Source organism: Anolis sagrei, chromosome 6 (genome assembly GCF_037176765.1).
Source record: "Anolis sagrei isolate rAnoSag1 chromosome 6, rAnoSag1.mat, whole genome shotgun sequence".
In the NCBI taxonomy this organism is placed as follows: Eukaryota; Metazoa; Chordata; class Lepidosauria; order Squamata; family Dactyloidae; genus Anolis; species Anolis sagrei.
Genome location: NC_090026.1, coordinates 124568561 through 124582977, shown reverse-complemented (window position 1 = coordinate 124582977; position 14417 = coordinate 124568561). Strand labels below are relative to the sequence as shown.

The following is a 14417-nucleotide window of genomic DNA, read 5'->3' as shown; positions in this document are numbered from 1 at the left end:
TCTAATTGTCTGGATTTTATTTGATTTGCTTTATCTACAATGGGTTGCTATGAGTTTTCTGGGCTGAATGGCCATGTTCCATTGGAAACTAAGCAAGTGAGGTTTATATATTGGTGGAATGTCTAGGGTGGGAGAAATAACTCTTGTCTGTTTGAGGCAAGTGTGAATGTTGCAATTGAATAGTTTTGTAGCTTCAAAGCTTGGCTGCTTCCTGCCCGGAGGAATCCTTTGTTGGGAGGTAATTAGCTGGCCTTCATTATCTCTTGTCTCGAATTCAGTAAAGTACAAGGGGCATCCTCTCACATCTGGAACAGTCTACTGTATACCATGCAGCTGTGGACAAGTCTACATAGGGACTACCCAACACAGTAGCATTGCGCAGACAAGAATCAAGGAACATGAAAGGCACTGCAGACTCATTCAACCTAAGAAGTCAGCCATAGCAGAGCACCAGGTGAACCAACCTAGATATAGCATATGATCTGAGAACACAGAAATGCTGGACCACTCTAACAACCATCATGTCAGAGTACACAGAGAAGCCACTGAAATCCATAAGCATGTGGACAATTTCAGCAGAGATGTTCAATGTATTGTCAAAGGCTTTCAGGGCTGGAATCACTGGGTTGTTGTAGTTTTTTGGGCTACATGGCCATGTTTTAGAAGCATTCTCTCCTGCATCTATGACAAGCATCCTCAGAGGTTGTGAGGTCTCTACAGACCATGGCCATATAGCCCGAAACACCTACAACAGCCCAATTTCAAAAGAAATGAGAACATCATGAAATTGAACAAAATCTGGCTACCAATATTTTAAAATCTCTAAAATCAGGACAGTAAATAAAGAACAACACTCAGAAAACAGGGGAATTCCAGACATGAAACAATCAGAGCCAGCTAATCACAAAGGATTCCCCCAGGCAGTAAGAAGCCAGGTGTTGAAGATGCAAGGCCATTCAAGGTTAATCAAGGTGGCCAATTGCATCATTTGAGCTTGTCTCAAACAGACAAGAGTTTTTTTCTCCCACTCTGGACATTCCACAGATATATAAACCTTACTTGCCTAGTTTCCAACAGACCTCACAACCTCTGAGGATGCCTACCATAGATGTGGGCAAAACGTCAGGAGAGAATGCTTCTGGAACATGGCCATACAGCCAAGAAAAGTCACAGCAACCCAGTGATTCTGTCATGAAAGTCTTCAACAACCCATTTATCTATAATGCTTACAGCAGATTTTTCCCTTTCTCCAAACCTTGTACTCTTGGATCCAGACCTGAACCTGGATGGCCAGGTTTCAGTGGTTTATTTATTTATCGTGTTAGGGGCAATCAGACAATTGTATTACATTTCTAGCAGAACAAAACAAACAAACAAACAGACAAAACACAAAGCTTGCAAGCTTGGTAGTTGATTAAATGTCCTTTGACCAGTATCTGGCCACTTGGAGTGCCTCTGGTGTTGCCACAAGAAGGTGCTCCATTGTGCATGTGGCAGGGCTCAGGTTGCATCGCAGCAGGTGGTCAGTGGTTTGCTCTTCTCCACACTTGCATGTCGTGGATTCCACTTTGTAGCCCCATTTCTTAAGATTGTGGTGCCAGAGCGCAGTCTGTTCACCGCCTTCCAAGTTGCCCAGTCTTCTTTGTGCCCAGGGGGGAGTCTCTCATTTGGTATCAGCCATTGGTTGAGGTTCTGGGTTTGAGCCTGCCACTTTTGGACTCTCGCTTGCTGAGATGTTCCAGCGAGTGTCTCTGTTGATCTGTAGGTTTCAGTAGTGACCAGGATTATCCTTGCACAACAAATGTGAATGCAGATGTAAGGAACACATGCTTTAATTATATATACCCCATTTGCACTGCTTAAAGTTGTTCAACATGAGGCTGCCTTTGGAAGTGGTTAGAAACCTCAGCTAGTCCACAATGCTGAAGATGATTGCCTGGGAGCACGTACTGCCTTTGCTACAATAGCTTTATTGGCTCCTGATTCATTTCTGGGCACAGGTCAAAGAGCTCGTCATGACCTATGCATCCCTATATGACTTGAGACAAGACTGTTTGAAAGACCGTATTCTCCCATAATGAAGATGCATTTGAGGCTGTTGCATGAAGCAAGTCGTTGTCTTGTCCCTCCTCGACGCCACTGTCTTTGGACTTGCTGTGATTACACTAGATCTCTTTTAAGTATTCTTGAGAATATGAGTTCTTTATTGGCTGATACTCAGTGGGCAATGACTGCAGTATAAATTAAGATTGCCTGTCTTTTTTCGCTTCATCTTCTTCCAGAATCACTTAGCTGTGTGAGAGCATCTGAATATCAAAGGGCCACCCGAGCGTCTAGGCTTGCCTTTCAAGCAAGCTCCTGAATCCGTAATGATGCTTTGACTGGAAATCCATTGTCGATATCCCAGAAGGAGCCTTTGTGTTCTGAGCTAATGACTTCCCTGCCCGTGTGCTTTGATACCACAAATAAGATCATCACGTGTTCCATTCATGTTGTGTTTAGATAAAACTGAAATCCATTGAAGCTCTATTCACATGTAGGTTTAACCAGCTGTGCGAGTGCTAGTAGTCTGTAGATGAGGAAATCCACAAAATTTGGAATAGAGGATGACATTCTGTTTCTTGATAATTCATCTTTTAGTAATTCCATTGCAATTGCTGGCTATTTGGATTAAAAAGATGGGCGTTTTATGTGTTGACATTGGCCATAAACATCTCAAGTCGACGGATGGGAATGGGTATCCTGAACCAAGGGAAAGAATGTCGAGTTTAGGGCTACATCAAGTGGTAGGGAAAACATTTTCTTCCCTGGAAAGGGCCATCATCTTAAAAGGTTTAGAGGGCATTCTTTCCATGTGCGAAATCAGAAATTCCATTTCTACCTGAGGCCTTGGAGATCTGCTGCCCATCTGAAAAGACTTCATGGAGCCAAGTGGCCCACTTTAGGAGACCATTAAAGCTCTGAGATCTTCTGGATGAATCCTCTCCTCTATCCACAATGTTGTTTGGTGGGAACAAAGTAGAGGTGTCCTTATAAAGTGTATTTTTGCAAGGATCTGGTGGGAAGGGGGTTGTGGACCTCCAGCGTTTTGTAGCAGACTGATATGACTCCCATGTGTCTCAAACTTGCCACTGTTGTTGGAGACTTAGTGATAAAGGCTTTCTCTGGGGCTGTTGCTTTGCATCTGGCTAAAGGTATATAGCAGGATACTGCTTTATTGCCCTCCCTCTCCATTCAATGGCCATGTTAGAGTTTCCTTGAAGGCAAGGAATCAGTCTCAAAAGCGGATGGATGTCATTTATGAGTTAGATCATAGATTCTTCCATTCACCAGAGCCGCAAAAAAGTCACAAGTCATGTATCTCATTTTGATGTAATTTGTTGATTTGTTTATTTTGTTGGCACTGAATGCTTGACATATGTGTTGGAAACCACCCCTCAGGGAGATAGGGTGATCTATAAATAAAATATTATTGTTATTTGAAACACAAGATTACTACACAACAAACAAGATCACTCTGCTGCTTGTTGTATTGGATCACACGTCAGACACTTCCCAAGTGTCTAGGACTATGTGATGTATCTGCGAATAATGCGTGCAGATCCCAGTAAGGTGGCCTTTTGCAGCTGGAAGATGGTAATTTTGTGAGTGCTGATTGTGTTTAAGTGCAGGCCAAGGTCTTTAGGCACCGCACCCACTGGGTCCCCCTTGACTGGCTTGTGCCAGAGTCTTTGTAGTTCAATCTTTAAATCCTCATATCGTGTCAGCTTTTCCAGTTTTTTTCTTCAATCCTGCTGTCACCTGGGATTGCAATATCGATGATCCATACTTTGTTTTTTAACACTATTGTGAGGTCATGTATCTCCAAAACTCTTGTCAGTCTGAATTTGGAAGTCAAAGAGTAGTTTATTTTCTGTAACTTTCTCAGGCTTGTGATCCCACCAGTTCTTTGTCGCAGGCAGATGTTATTTGTGGCACAAGTTCCATTGAATCATCTGAGCAACTGTGTTATGCCTCTGCTTGTAGTCTGTGTTTGTTGTTGTTGTTGTTGTTACAAGCCAGCATGTGTGACATACGTCCTCATGTGTCAGTTTCAAACCACTATTGAAGTAAGTGGTTTTGCTGTGCAGATAGATTCATAGGAAATCCTGAAACCAGTTTGAGGCCTGGATGGTGATAACAAGAACCAAAGTTGCACATTAAGGGCTTCCTTTCACACACTTTTTATTGGTGATACTGGATCATGACCTGTTAGAATCACTGACCATCGGGGTATAGATCATGAACTGAGAAGATCACGACCTAATTGGAGTAACATAATTTATTTGGTAAGAGATGATAGCTGGGCATGTAGATGTTTTCTTTCTGCTTGATGCTTTCAGCAAACAAGGATGCAAACAGACATCTTTTAGAGATAACAAGTTTTGTTTACTGATAATTTTATGTATTTAAAGATGCAGGCACATTTCTTGTCAAGGGTTAAAAAATGCCCATACTTTGTATCTTGAATTTATAATCTTTAACAGTTTCTTCGTAAACTATGTTGCTTTAAACAACTCCCTTTAGTAAGAGTTTACTTTCAAATAAAGCACAAGCCTCAATAGTTTCTGAGTTCCTAACATTAGCTTCTGCACTCTCACAGACTCAAGCTCCAACAGACTTTGAACAGGCTCAAGGCTAGACTGGCATTAAAATTGAACATTCTAAACAGTCATGTGACCTGCAGCCCCTCCCACCGCTTTAGGTATATAGAGATAAGGAAACTTAAAATCTACTAAGACATATACTTCAGGTTATAAAAATGACACATTATAAAACAGACAAACATCAAATAGAGCAGTGGTTCTCAACCTTCCTAATGGCGTGACCCCTTAATACAGTCCCCCATGTTGTGGTGACCCCCAACCATAATATTGTTTTCATTGCTACTTCATAACAGTCATTTTACTACTGTTATAAATCATAATGTAAATATCTGATATGCAGGATGCATTTTCATTCATTGGACCAAACTGGGCACAAATACCCAATACACCCAAATGTGAATGCTAGTGGGGTTGGGCGAGGATTGATTTTGTAATTTGGGAGTTGTAGTTGCTAGGATTTATAGTTCACTTATAATCAAAGAGCATTCCGAACTCCACCAGCGATGGATTTGAACCAAACTTGGCTCCCATGACCAATGGAAAACATTGGAAGGGTTTGATGGGCATTGACCTTGAGTTTGGGAGTTGTAGTTCACCTATATCCAGAGAGCACTGTGGACTCATGCAATGGTGGATCTGGACCAAACTTGGCATGAATACTCAATATGCCCAAATGTGAACACTAGTGGAGTCCGGGGAAAATAGATCTTGACATTTGGGAGTTGTAGTTGCTGGGATTTATAGTTCATTGCAATCAAAGAACATTCTGAACTCCACCAACAATAGAATTGGCTCAAACTTTCCACATGGAATCCCCATGACCATCAGAAAATACTGTGTTTTCTTATGGTCTTTGGCAACCCCTCTGACACCCCCTCACGACCCCCTCAGGAGTCCCGACTCCCAGGTTGAGAAACACTGAAATAGAGGATGCTTGAGAAGGTTGTTTCCTCCAACACTTTTGTGGAAGTTTGTTGTCTAGCCATTTGTAGCTAGCTTCGAATTGCATTAAATAGTCAGTGTAGATGGGGCCATAGTTTCCTACCCAAATCTCTTCATATAGATGTAACACTAAGATTCTGCTTTCTAGTGGGTTTCATTTGCCACTGATAGAATGACTGGAAAGTCAGACAGCATGTACCAATATAATGCTTTTGATCATTAAACTAGATCTTTTGGTATTCTGTCTTTTGGTTACGTGCAAACAACAATGCCTTTGCACTGGAGTGCAACCCATATGAGATTCAGTACATTGTGCTTTGAGCCTGAACTATGACTCTGGAATCATAGAATCATAGAATCAAAGAGTTGGAAGAGACCTCATGGGCCATCCAGTCCAACCCCCTGCCAAGAAGCAGGAATATTGCATTCAAATCACCCCTGACAGATGGCCATCCAGCCTCTGTTTAAAAGCTTCCAAAAAGGAGCCTCCACCACACTCCGGGGCAGAGAGTTCCACTGCTGAATGGCTCTCACAGTCAGGAAGTTCTTCCTCATGTTCAGATGGAATCTCCTCTCTTGTAGTTTGAAGCCATTGTTCCTTATCCTAGTCTCCAGGGAAGCATAAAACAAGCTTGCTCTCTCCTCCCTGTGGCTTCCTCTCACATATTTATACATGGCTATCATATCCCCTCTCAGCCTTCTCTTCTTCAGGCTAAACATGCCCAGCTCCTTAAGCTGCTCCTCATAGGGCTTGTTCTCCAGACCTTTTATCATTTTAGTCACTCTCCTCTGGGCACATTCTGGACACACATGGAAAACAGAGTTTGCATTTCCACTTGGCCACAGAAATCCACTGTGTGACTTTGAGCAAGTCATACTCTCCCAATTTTAGAGAGCAAATCTTGCCAGAAAAATCCCATGATGGGTTCTCCATTGGTTCTCTGCAAATCAGAAATGTCTTGAGGTCACAGAACAACAAAGCCCATGTCTTTCTTATGCGGGATTTCTGGATGCTAACACGTTTTTCCTCGTATGTCTGCTTTGTATAGAAATGAGACGTATAATTGGGTTGATAAGATGTCTCAAGCATTTCTCAGCTTTTGAAGCAGCTGCTGTAGCTTCCTCCCCTCTCCCATTGAAAAATGTGGATTGCTACAGCTGTTAAGTGATCTTATATTTTGACAGTTCGAATTTGTAAGTGTTCAGAAGCTATTCTGCGTTGAGGGAGATGTTGCCTATAAATGCAAGCCCACACTTTGGCGAGAAGTAATTGAATTCGTTTTCTTGTAAAAAGACTGCTTGCATAATTTTTGTCTGAAGTGCCTGTTCTCTGTAGAGTGTATTGAACTGACCCTTGTAGGACGCTTGACAGTAAATATGCCCCACGTAATGAGCCGTCGGCTAAGCTGGGAAAATGATAGATTTGCAATTAAACCCTTGGAAACCTCCGTTGCTGTAAAGGTGAGGTGTCAGCCACGGCGTCCAACATTGCTCAGTGGTAACATTGAAGTCCCAGCTTCCTTTTTATGTTTGTGTTCAATAGGCATTTTGTTAATATTTCCCTCTTTCCGAAGTTGCCTGTATGTGTAGTTAGATATTTTATAGGTGCCGCCCTGAGCAGTAATAGTATATGGATGAATTTCCTTTGGCAGGTGGATTTTGTAATTGACATTGCGTAAGTGGTATGCAGTGTTGGCCAACAATCGAATGCAGATCGCTCCAGTTTGCAAGGCAGTGGAAGGCTATAGTTATGATAGATTTTCTGCTTCTTGGAACAGTATGAACAAGGTTCTCTTTTAGCTAGTTATGTATTTATTGTGTGAGAAGCGAATTGAGGGTATAGTTATCATGTATTTAAAAACACAAAGTTTTAAAAACTTTGCATTATACCTGTCCTTTGACCAGGTGGATGTAAGAAGGTCCTCCATTGTGTATGAGGCAGGGCTCAGACTGTATTGTAATAGTCTGTGGTTTGCTCTTCTCCAGTGGACTCCAGTTTGTAGACCCATTTCTGAAAATTAGCTCTGCACCTTGTGGTGCCAAAGCGCAGTCTCTTCAGCACCTTTCAAGTCATCCAGACTTCTGTGTGCCTAGAAAGGAGTCTCTCATTTGGTATCAGCCATGGCTTGAGGTTCTGGGTTTTAGCCTGCCACTTTTGGACTCTGGTTTGCTGTTCCTGCAAGTATCTCTGTAGATGTTAGAAAACTATTTCTTGATTTAAGGCATTGACGTGCTGGCTGATATCCGAACAGAGGATGGGCAGAAGGTGTCACTGTCTTGGTTCTTTCATTATTGGCTGTTTCTTCCTGGAGGATGTCAGGTGATGCAATACTGGCTAAATAGTATCATTTCTCCAGTGGTGTGGGGCATAGACATCCTGTGATAATGTGGCATGTCTTATTAAGAGCCACATCCATTGTTTTAGCGTGGTGAGATGTGTTCCACACTGGGCATGCGTACTCAGCAGCAGAGTAGCAAAGTACAGGGGAAGATGTCTTCACTGTATCTGGTTGTGATCCCCAGGTTGTGCCAGTCAGTTTTTGTATAATATTGTTTTAGCACCCACTTTTTGCTTGATATTCAGGCAGTGCTTCTTGTAGGTCAGAGCACGGTCCAGGATAACTCCCAGGTATTTGGATATGCTGCAAAGCTCCATTGGGCTCCCTTCCCAGGTAATCCTCAGAGCTCGAAATGCTTGTCTGTTCGTAAGATGAAAAGCACACATCTGTATTTTAGATAGATTAGGAATCATCTGGTTTTCCCTGTAATATGCAGTAAGAACACCTAAAGCTTCAGAGAGCTTCTGTTCAACTATTTCAAAGCTCTCTGCTTGAGTGGTGATGGCATGATTGTCAACATAGATGAAACTCTCTGTCCCTTCTGGCAGTGGCTGGTCATTTGTGTCAACATTGATGGAGCATGCACACTCTCCTAAGGCAGGCCGTTCTTCTGTTTTCACCATCTTCTTCCCTGGCCCTGGAATTTGGCTAGTTGAAAATGAGTAAAAAATGAAGGAGAAATATTGGAACGCTTAAATTTGTAAATACTTGCTGTTCTGATGTTTGGGAATACAGACTCTTTTGGCCCTAATCTGGAGGGTCCCCATTCATCTTTAGTTCAGACAATTTAGTTCAGAATATCTCTCTGTGCATATATATATGTTCCTATACAGTACAACCCCTGTATCCACAGGACTGAGTTTGATTTCTTCATGTCTAACAAAATATGTCTTCTCCAGGCATTTTCCAGGTTCTTCTACATGACTTTGTGGTATTCTTTGGCAGGAAATAGTTCGTTCAGTAGGATTTGCTATAACGCATGGCTTTGCACATCTACGCAAAATCCTGGAACGTATCCCCAACAAATACAGAGGTCATACTGTATGCCACAATGGCAAAGTGCAGCAGCTTATAACACATGCCTTCCATGCAAGGCAGATTTGTTTAGAACCAGATATCTGATCCTTGTTTTTGTCCTTGGGAACAATAGCAGCTTCAGAAATTGAGGCAGAGGAACAACAATACCAGAATCTTGTGACTGGGTGATGATCATGGAGCTGAGGGGGTGGTTCTAGGACAACTCCCATTCAGTTGGAGATGTTGAGGATGGGATGTGACACTCTGCAACATTCTCTCGTTAAACCAGAATCTGGAAAGGTTACATTTTTAGGTTGAACACCCCTAGCCATTTGGCACGATGCTGAGCACAGTGGTGGGAGGGAGGAGGATTCTGGAAAATTAGCTGGGGAGAAAAGCTCTGGGCATTATTATAGCCAGAGCTCACTGAGTTTAACATTAAATTAAATTTCTGCAACATTAAAGCAGTTATTTATTTATTATTTATTTATTTACGGCGCTTATATGCCGCCCTTCTCACCCCGAAGGGGACTCAGAGCGGCTTACAATATATATTTTCATGCAATATTATATTATTAGCAAATATACAATATTATGTGGTCTTTTAATTTTTTTATGCATCCTTTGAACATATCAGCTGGTTTATAGATATCACTTACTGTGCCTTTTAATGTTATATTCTCTTCTTTAGTCTCCCTTTGAGTTATCATCTTTTCTATTTTTGTATATTCCCTACCTCCATTATACTTTTTCCTTATATCACTTGACCATTTACCCAATTGTAGATACTTGTACCAATCTAGGTCTCCTAGTTCCTCTTTTATCCTTTCCATATTTACCATTTTCAGATCCCTGTCTTTTACTTTCATTAAACCTCTTCCATTAAGTTCTACTTCAAGTTCTTTTTAAAAAAATTTCTGGGAAGTTTTCTGTCATTAAAACTGGCATGATAGGAGAAATACCTGGCATTAGGGGTTTTTTTATATATATCTCCCAAATCTCTAAAATATTTTTAAAAAAGGGAATTGTTTAAATTGTTATACCATTTCCGAGCCCAATTCAAGGTGCAGGTGCTTACCTACAAAGCCCTGAACGGTTTGGGACCAGCCTACCTGCGTGGCCGCATTTCCATCTACGAACCCACGCGTTCTCTTCGGTCATCTGGAGAGGCCCTTCTCGTGATCCCACCGGCGTCGCAAGCACGCTTGGTGGGACGCGGGACAGGGCCTTTTCCGTGGTGGCCCCCCGACTCTGGAACACCCTCCCCAAAGACCTTAGACAGGTCCCTACATTGGCTGTCTTCAGAAAGAACTTGAAGACCTGGCTTTTCCAATGCGCCTTCCCAGATTAGGAAATCTCCACTGTCAAGTCCCATAAGCACTTTATCAGAACCAATGATTGCTGCACATCGCACATCGCACTTGCCCTGGAAGCCCTATATACACCTCCTGTCACATCAGCACTTTTAATCTTGTACCCATTGCTCTGGTCCGGCCCAGTTTTATTGTGTTTAGTGTATTGTGCTTGTTGTTTATTTTGCTTTATTCTGTTTTTAATTGTTTGATTTGCTTAGATTGTATTGTTGTGTTGTGTGTTGAGGCCTCGGCCTGTGTAAGCCACATCGAATCCTTCGGGAGATGCTAGCGGTGTACAAATAAAGTTTAATAATAATAATAATTTCTTTTTACCCTTTTCTCTATTACCCCTATAAAATGTATTCTAATTTCAGTTCAAATTTTATCTATAAACTATTATTAATGAACGAACAGGAACAAGATTATTTGAAGGAAGTATGGGAAACAGACTTGGGGAGAAAAATGAATAATCAAGAATGGGCAAACATATGGAATATGAGAATACTAAAAAATATGTCTATAAGAATTAAAGAAAATTACTACAAAATGATATGGAGGTGGTATCTAACTCCCATTACATTAAATCAGATTGATAAAAAATACCCAAATCAGTGCTGGAGAGGTTGTCAGGAAATAGGGACGTACCTTCATATGTGATGTAATATTATACAAAAATTTTGGGAAAGCATATTCAAATAAATAAGAACAATAATAAAAATAGATATTGAGTTTACACCGAAATTAGCATTATTACTTATATATAATAATATAATTCCCTTACAAGAGGAGAAAGAATTGGTTTCTAATTTGATAACAGCAGCTAAAATGTTAATAGCAAAAAACTGGAAAGAAAAAAAAAAGAAATTCAATTAGAAGAATGGTATAGGGAAATTTGGAATATAGCGATTAATGATAAGCTAACTTGCAATATTAAAATTAAAAGGGGAATAAGTAAACAAACAGACTTTTGGAAAATATGGGGAAAATGTATTGAGTGTGTGTTTAATGAGGGAAAGGGGTATAAGCCAGCAAGAGAAACAATGATATTTTGGAATGGTGAAAAAACATGAGTTGGTTGGTCCTGGTGGAGGGGGCACAAACTAAGGGTAATAAAAAATAACTATAAAGAAATGTGTGAAAATGTGTGAAAAAGATCTTGGAGTCCTCGTGGACAACAATTTAAACATGAGCCAACAATGTGATGTGGTGGCAAAAAAAGCCAATGGTATTTTGGCCTGCATCAATAGGAGCATAGTGTCTAGATCTAGGGAAATCTTGCTACCCCTCTATTCCGCTTTGGTTAGACCACACCTGGAATATTGTGTCCAATTCTGGGCACCACAATTCAAGAGAGATATTGACAAGCTGGAATGTGTCCAGAGGAGGGCGACTAAAATGATCCAAGGGTCTGGAGAACAAGCCCTATGAGGAGCGGCTTAAGGAGCTGGGCATGTTTAGCCTGAAGAAGAGGAGGCTGAGAGGGGATATGATAGCCATGTATAAATATGTGAGAGGAAGCCACAGGGAGGAGGGAGCAAGCTTGTTTTCTGCTTCCCTGGAGACTAGGACGCGGAACAATGGCTTCAAACTACAAGAGAGGAGATTCCATCTGAACATGAGGAAGAACTTCCTGACTGTGAGAGCCGTTCAGCAGTGGAACTCTCTGCCCCAGAGTGTGGTGGAGGCTCCTTCTTTGGAAGCTTTTAAACAGGGGCTGGATGGCCATCTGTCAGGGGTGATTTGAATGCAATATTCCTGCTTCTTGGCAGAATGGGGTTGGACTGGATGGCCCATGAGGACTCTTCCAACTCTTTGATTCTATGATTCTAGGTGCAACGTCAGGAGCGAATGCCTCTAGAACATGGCCATATAGCCCGAAAATCCTACAACAACCCAGTGATTCCAGCCATGAAAGCCTTCAACAGTAAATTGGGATGTTGTTGCGAGTTTCTGTTGTGTGTTGTTGTAACTGCTTCATGTTCACATTTATGATTGTGGTACCATTGTCATGATTGCAAATATCCTTGAAACTCAGCTTGCAATCCATTCAGCTGTCTTGAGTGATAGAGGTCTGGAATGCTGGCAAATGAGGAGTTGCAGGATAGACAGCTAGCCATCAGTGAGCAGTGGGACAAGGTACAGAAACTCTTGTCATAAATCTCTGTGCTACTTTTGCTCACTGGAAAAAGCAGGATCCATATGTTATTGTTCAGTGTCACATTTTCCAGCAACACAGAATGGTTGCTTGACATTCAAGGTGTGTTTCGGGAGTCTTATCAGGAGACCCATTGCAGTTCTGATGCTGTAGCTCTACTTCCAATGCAGGATCGCAACTATTCTTTTCTATTAATTCTACAATCTGTATTATTTTAGATACAGATCACTTTTACTTGTTCTATAGGTTAAGGACTAAGCTTCAAATGGTTGAAAGACAGATCCCAATCTTTTTTTGAAGCTTTCAAATGCAAAACTCGATGGTAATAAATGAACTTGGAGAAAAACAACAGTTGTAGTGTCGAAGGCTTTTCTGGCTGGAATCACTGGGTTGTTGTAGGTTTTTTCGTTCTGTATTTTACAAAATTACAACAGCAAAACAACAGAGAGGAAACAATCAGGGGCAGCTAATCACCTCTCAACAAAAGATTCCCCCAGGCACTAACAAGCCACACCAAAAAACTGCCAGGCCATCAAATGCTAATCAAGGTGGTCAGTTGAAACATTCACACCTAGCTCCAGCAGACAAGAGTTCTTTTTCCCACCGTGGTCATTCCACAGAGATATAAACCCAATTTTCCTAGTACCAACAGACCTCACAACCTCTGAGGATGCTTGCCATAGATGCAGGTGAAACGTCACGAGAGAATGCCTCTAGAACATAACCACATAGCCCGATAAAACCTACAACAACCCAACAACAGTAGTGTTCACTTAGAGAGGAGGAAAGGAAGCAGTGTGTGGTCCAAAGTGTGGACACAAGATTGCTGCTTTTCTGTGCTTTTAAGTAATTTCCAACATATGGTGACCCTAAGGGGAACCTATTATGGTCTTTTGTGAGGCTAGGAGTATAAATTAGATCTGTTGAAAGAGTGAGTTTTTGGGAAGTCTGTGTTTGCATTGTTTGGCCATAGGGTGAAGCAGGTAACTATGAAGCCTGAAATTTGACCAGTGTTCAGTGGAAATGCTGTACTTGGAGATAGAAAAAGAAAGCGGTGCATGGTTGAAAGTGTGGTTTGTTGTTGTGTGCTTTCAAGTCCTTTCCAAATTGTGGTGATCCTAAAGCGAAACTGTTATGGGGTTTACTGAGACGTTTTGGGAAGGCTGTATTTCTTTCTTATTTGATCACCGTCATCATCATAGGAAGAAGCAGTAGCTATGTCAGATTCTGAAATTCAACCCATGGCCATTGGAAATGCTGGACAGCTGCCATTTCCAAGTCAATCATTAGTCATAAGGGTTACAACTCCCCCCCCCCCGAACATTCAAACTGAGGAATTTGAGTTCTCAAAACGCATATAAGAAAATTATACCAGTTCAAACCCAAGTGCAACATTTTATATTACATGTAATATTACTAATAATATCACAATATAATGGTATAGTACAATATAGTAATATATAATACTGATATTGTGCTATGCTAATAATATAATACATTGTATGTATATATATATAGTAAGCCACTCTGAGTCCCCTTCGGGGTGAGAAGGGTGGCATATAAATGTCACAAGTAAATAAATGAATAAATAAATAAATTTTGGGAAGTGTGAGCTTAATAAAACCATTAACATACAGTTCAGAATATTTTATGAAAACCTTTTGTGTTTTTTTCTATTTCAGATTTTGGTGTTAGTGCTTTTTTAGCCACTGGTGGAGACATCACTCGAAACAAAGTGAGGAAAACCTTTGTGGGCACACCTTGTTGGATGGCACCTGAAGTGATGGAGCAGGTACGAAGAAACAAAAAGACCTGGAAATGAGGATAATTTTCAACAAGTAGTTCACTGGCCTCAGGTGCCTTTGACCTTCTGGCCTGCCTGTTTTCTTGAAGCCATTTTTATTATTATTTTAAGAGCAGCAAATCTCTGTTGGCCAGAGGAGATACTGGTTAGGAAGAATAA

At 41.2% G+C, this 14417-nt stretch overlaps 1 protein-coding gene across 1 annotated transcript in view; it reads left to right on the top strand.

Moving 5' to 3' along the window:
* OXSR1 (oxidative stress responsive kinase 1) overlaps nucleotides 1–14417 on the top strand; it is a 135889-nt gene that overhangs the window by 87658 nt on the left and 33814 nt on the right. Inside the window, exon 6 of the mRNA XM_060783362.2 lies at nucleotides 14137–14246. Coding sequence (XP_060639345.2) covers nucleotides 14137–14246 — 110 coding nt within the window. The remainder of the gene's footprint in view (nucleotides 1–14136; nucleotides 14247–14417) is intronic.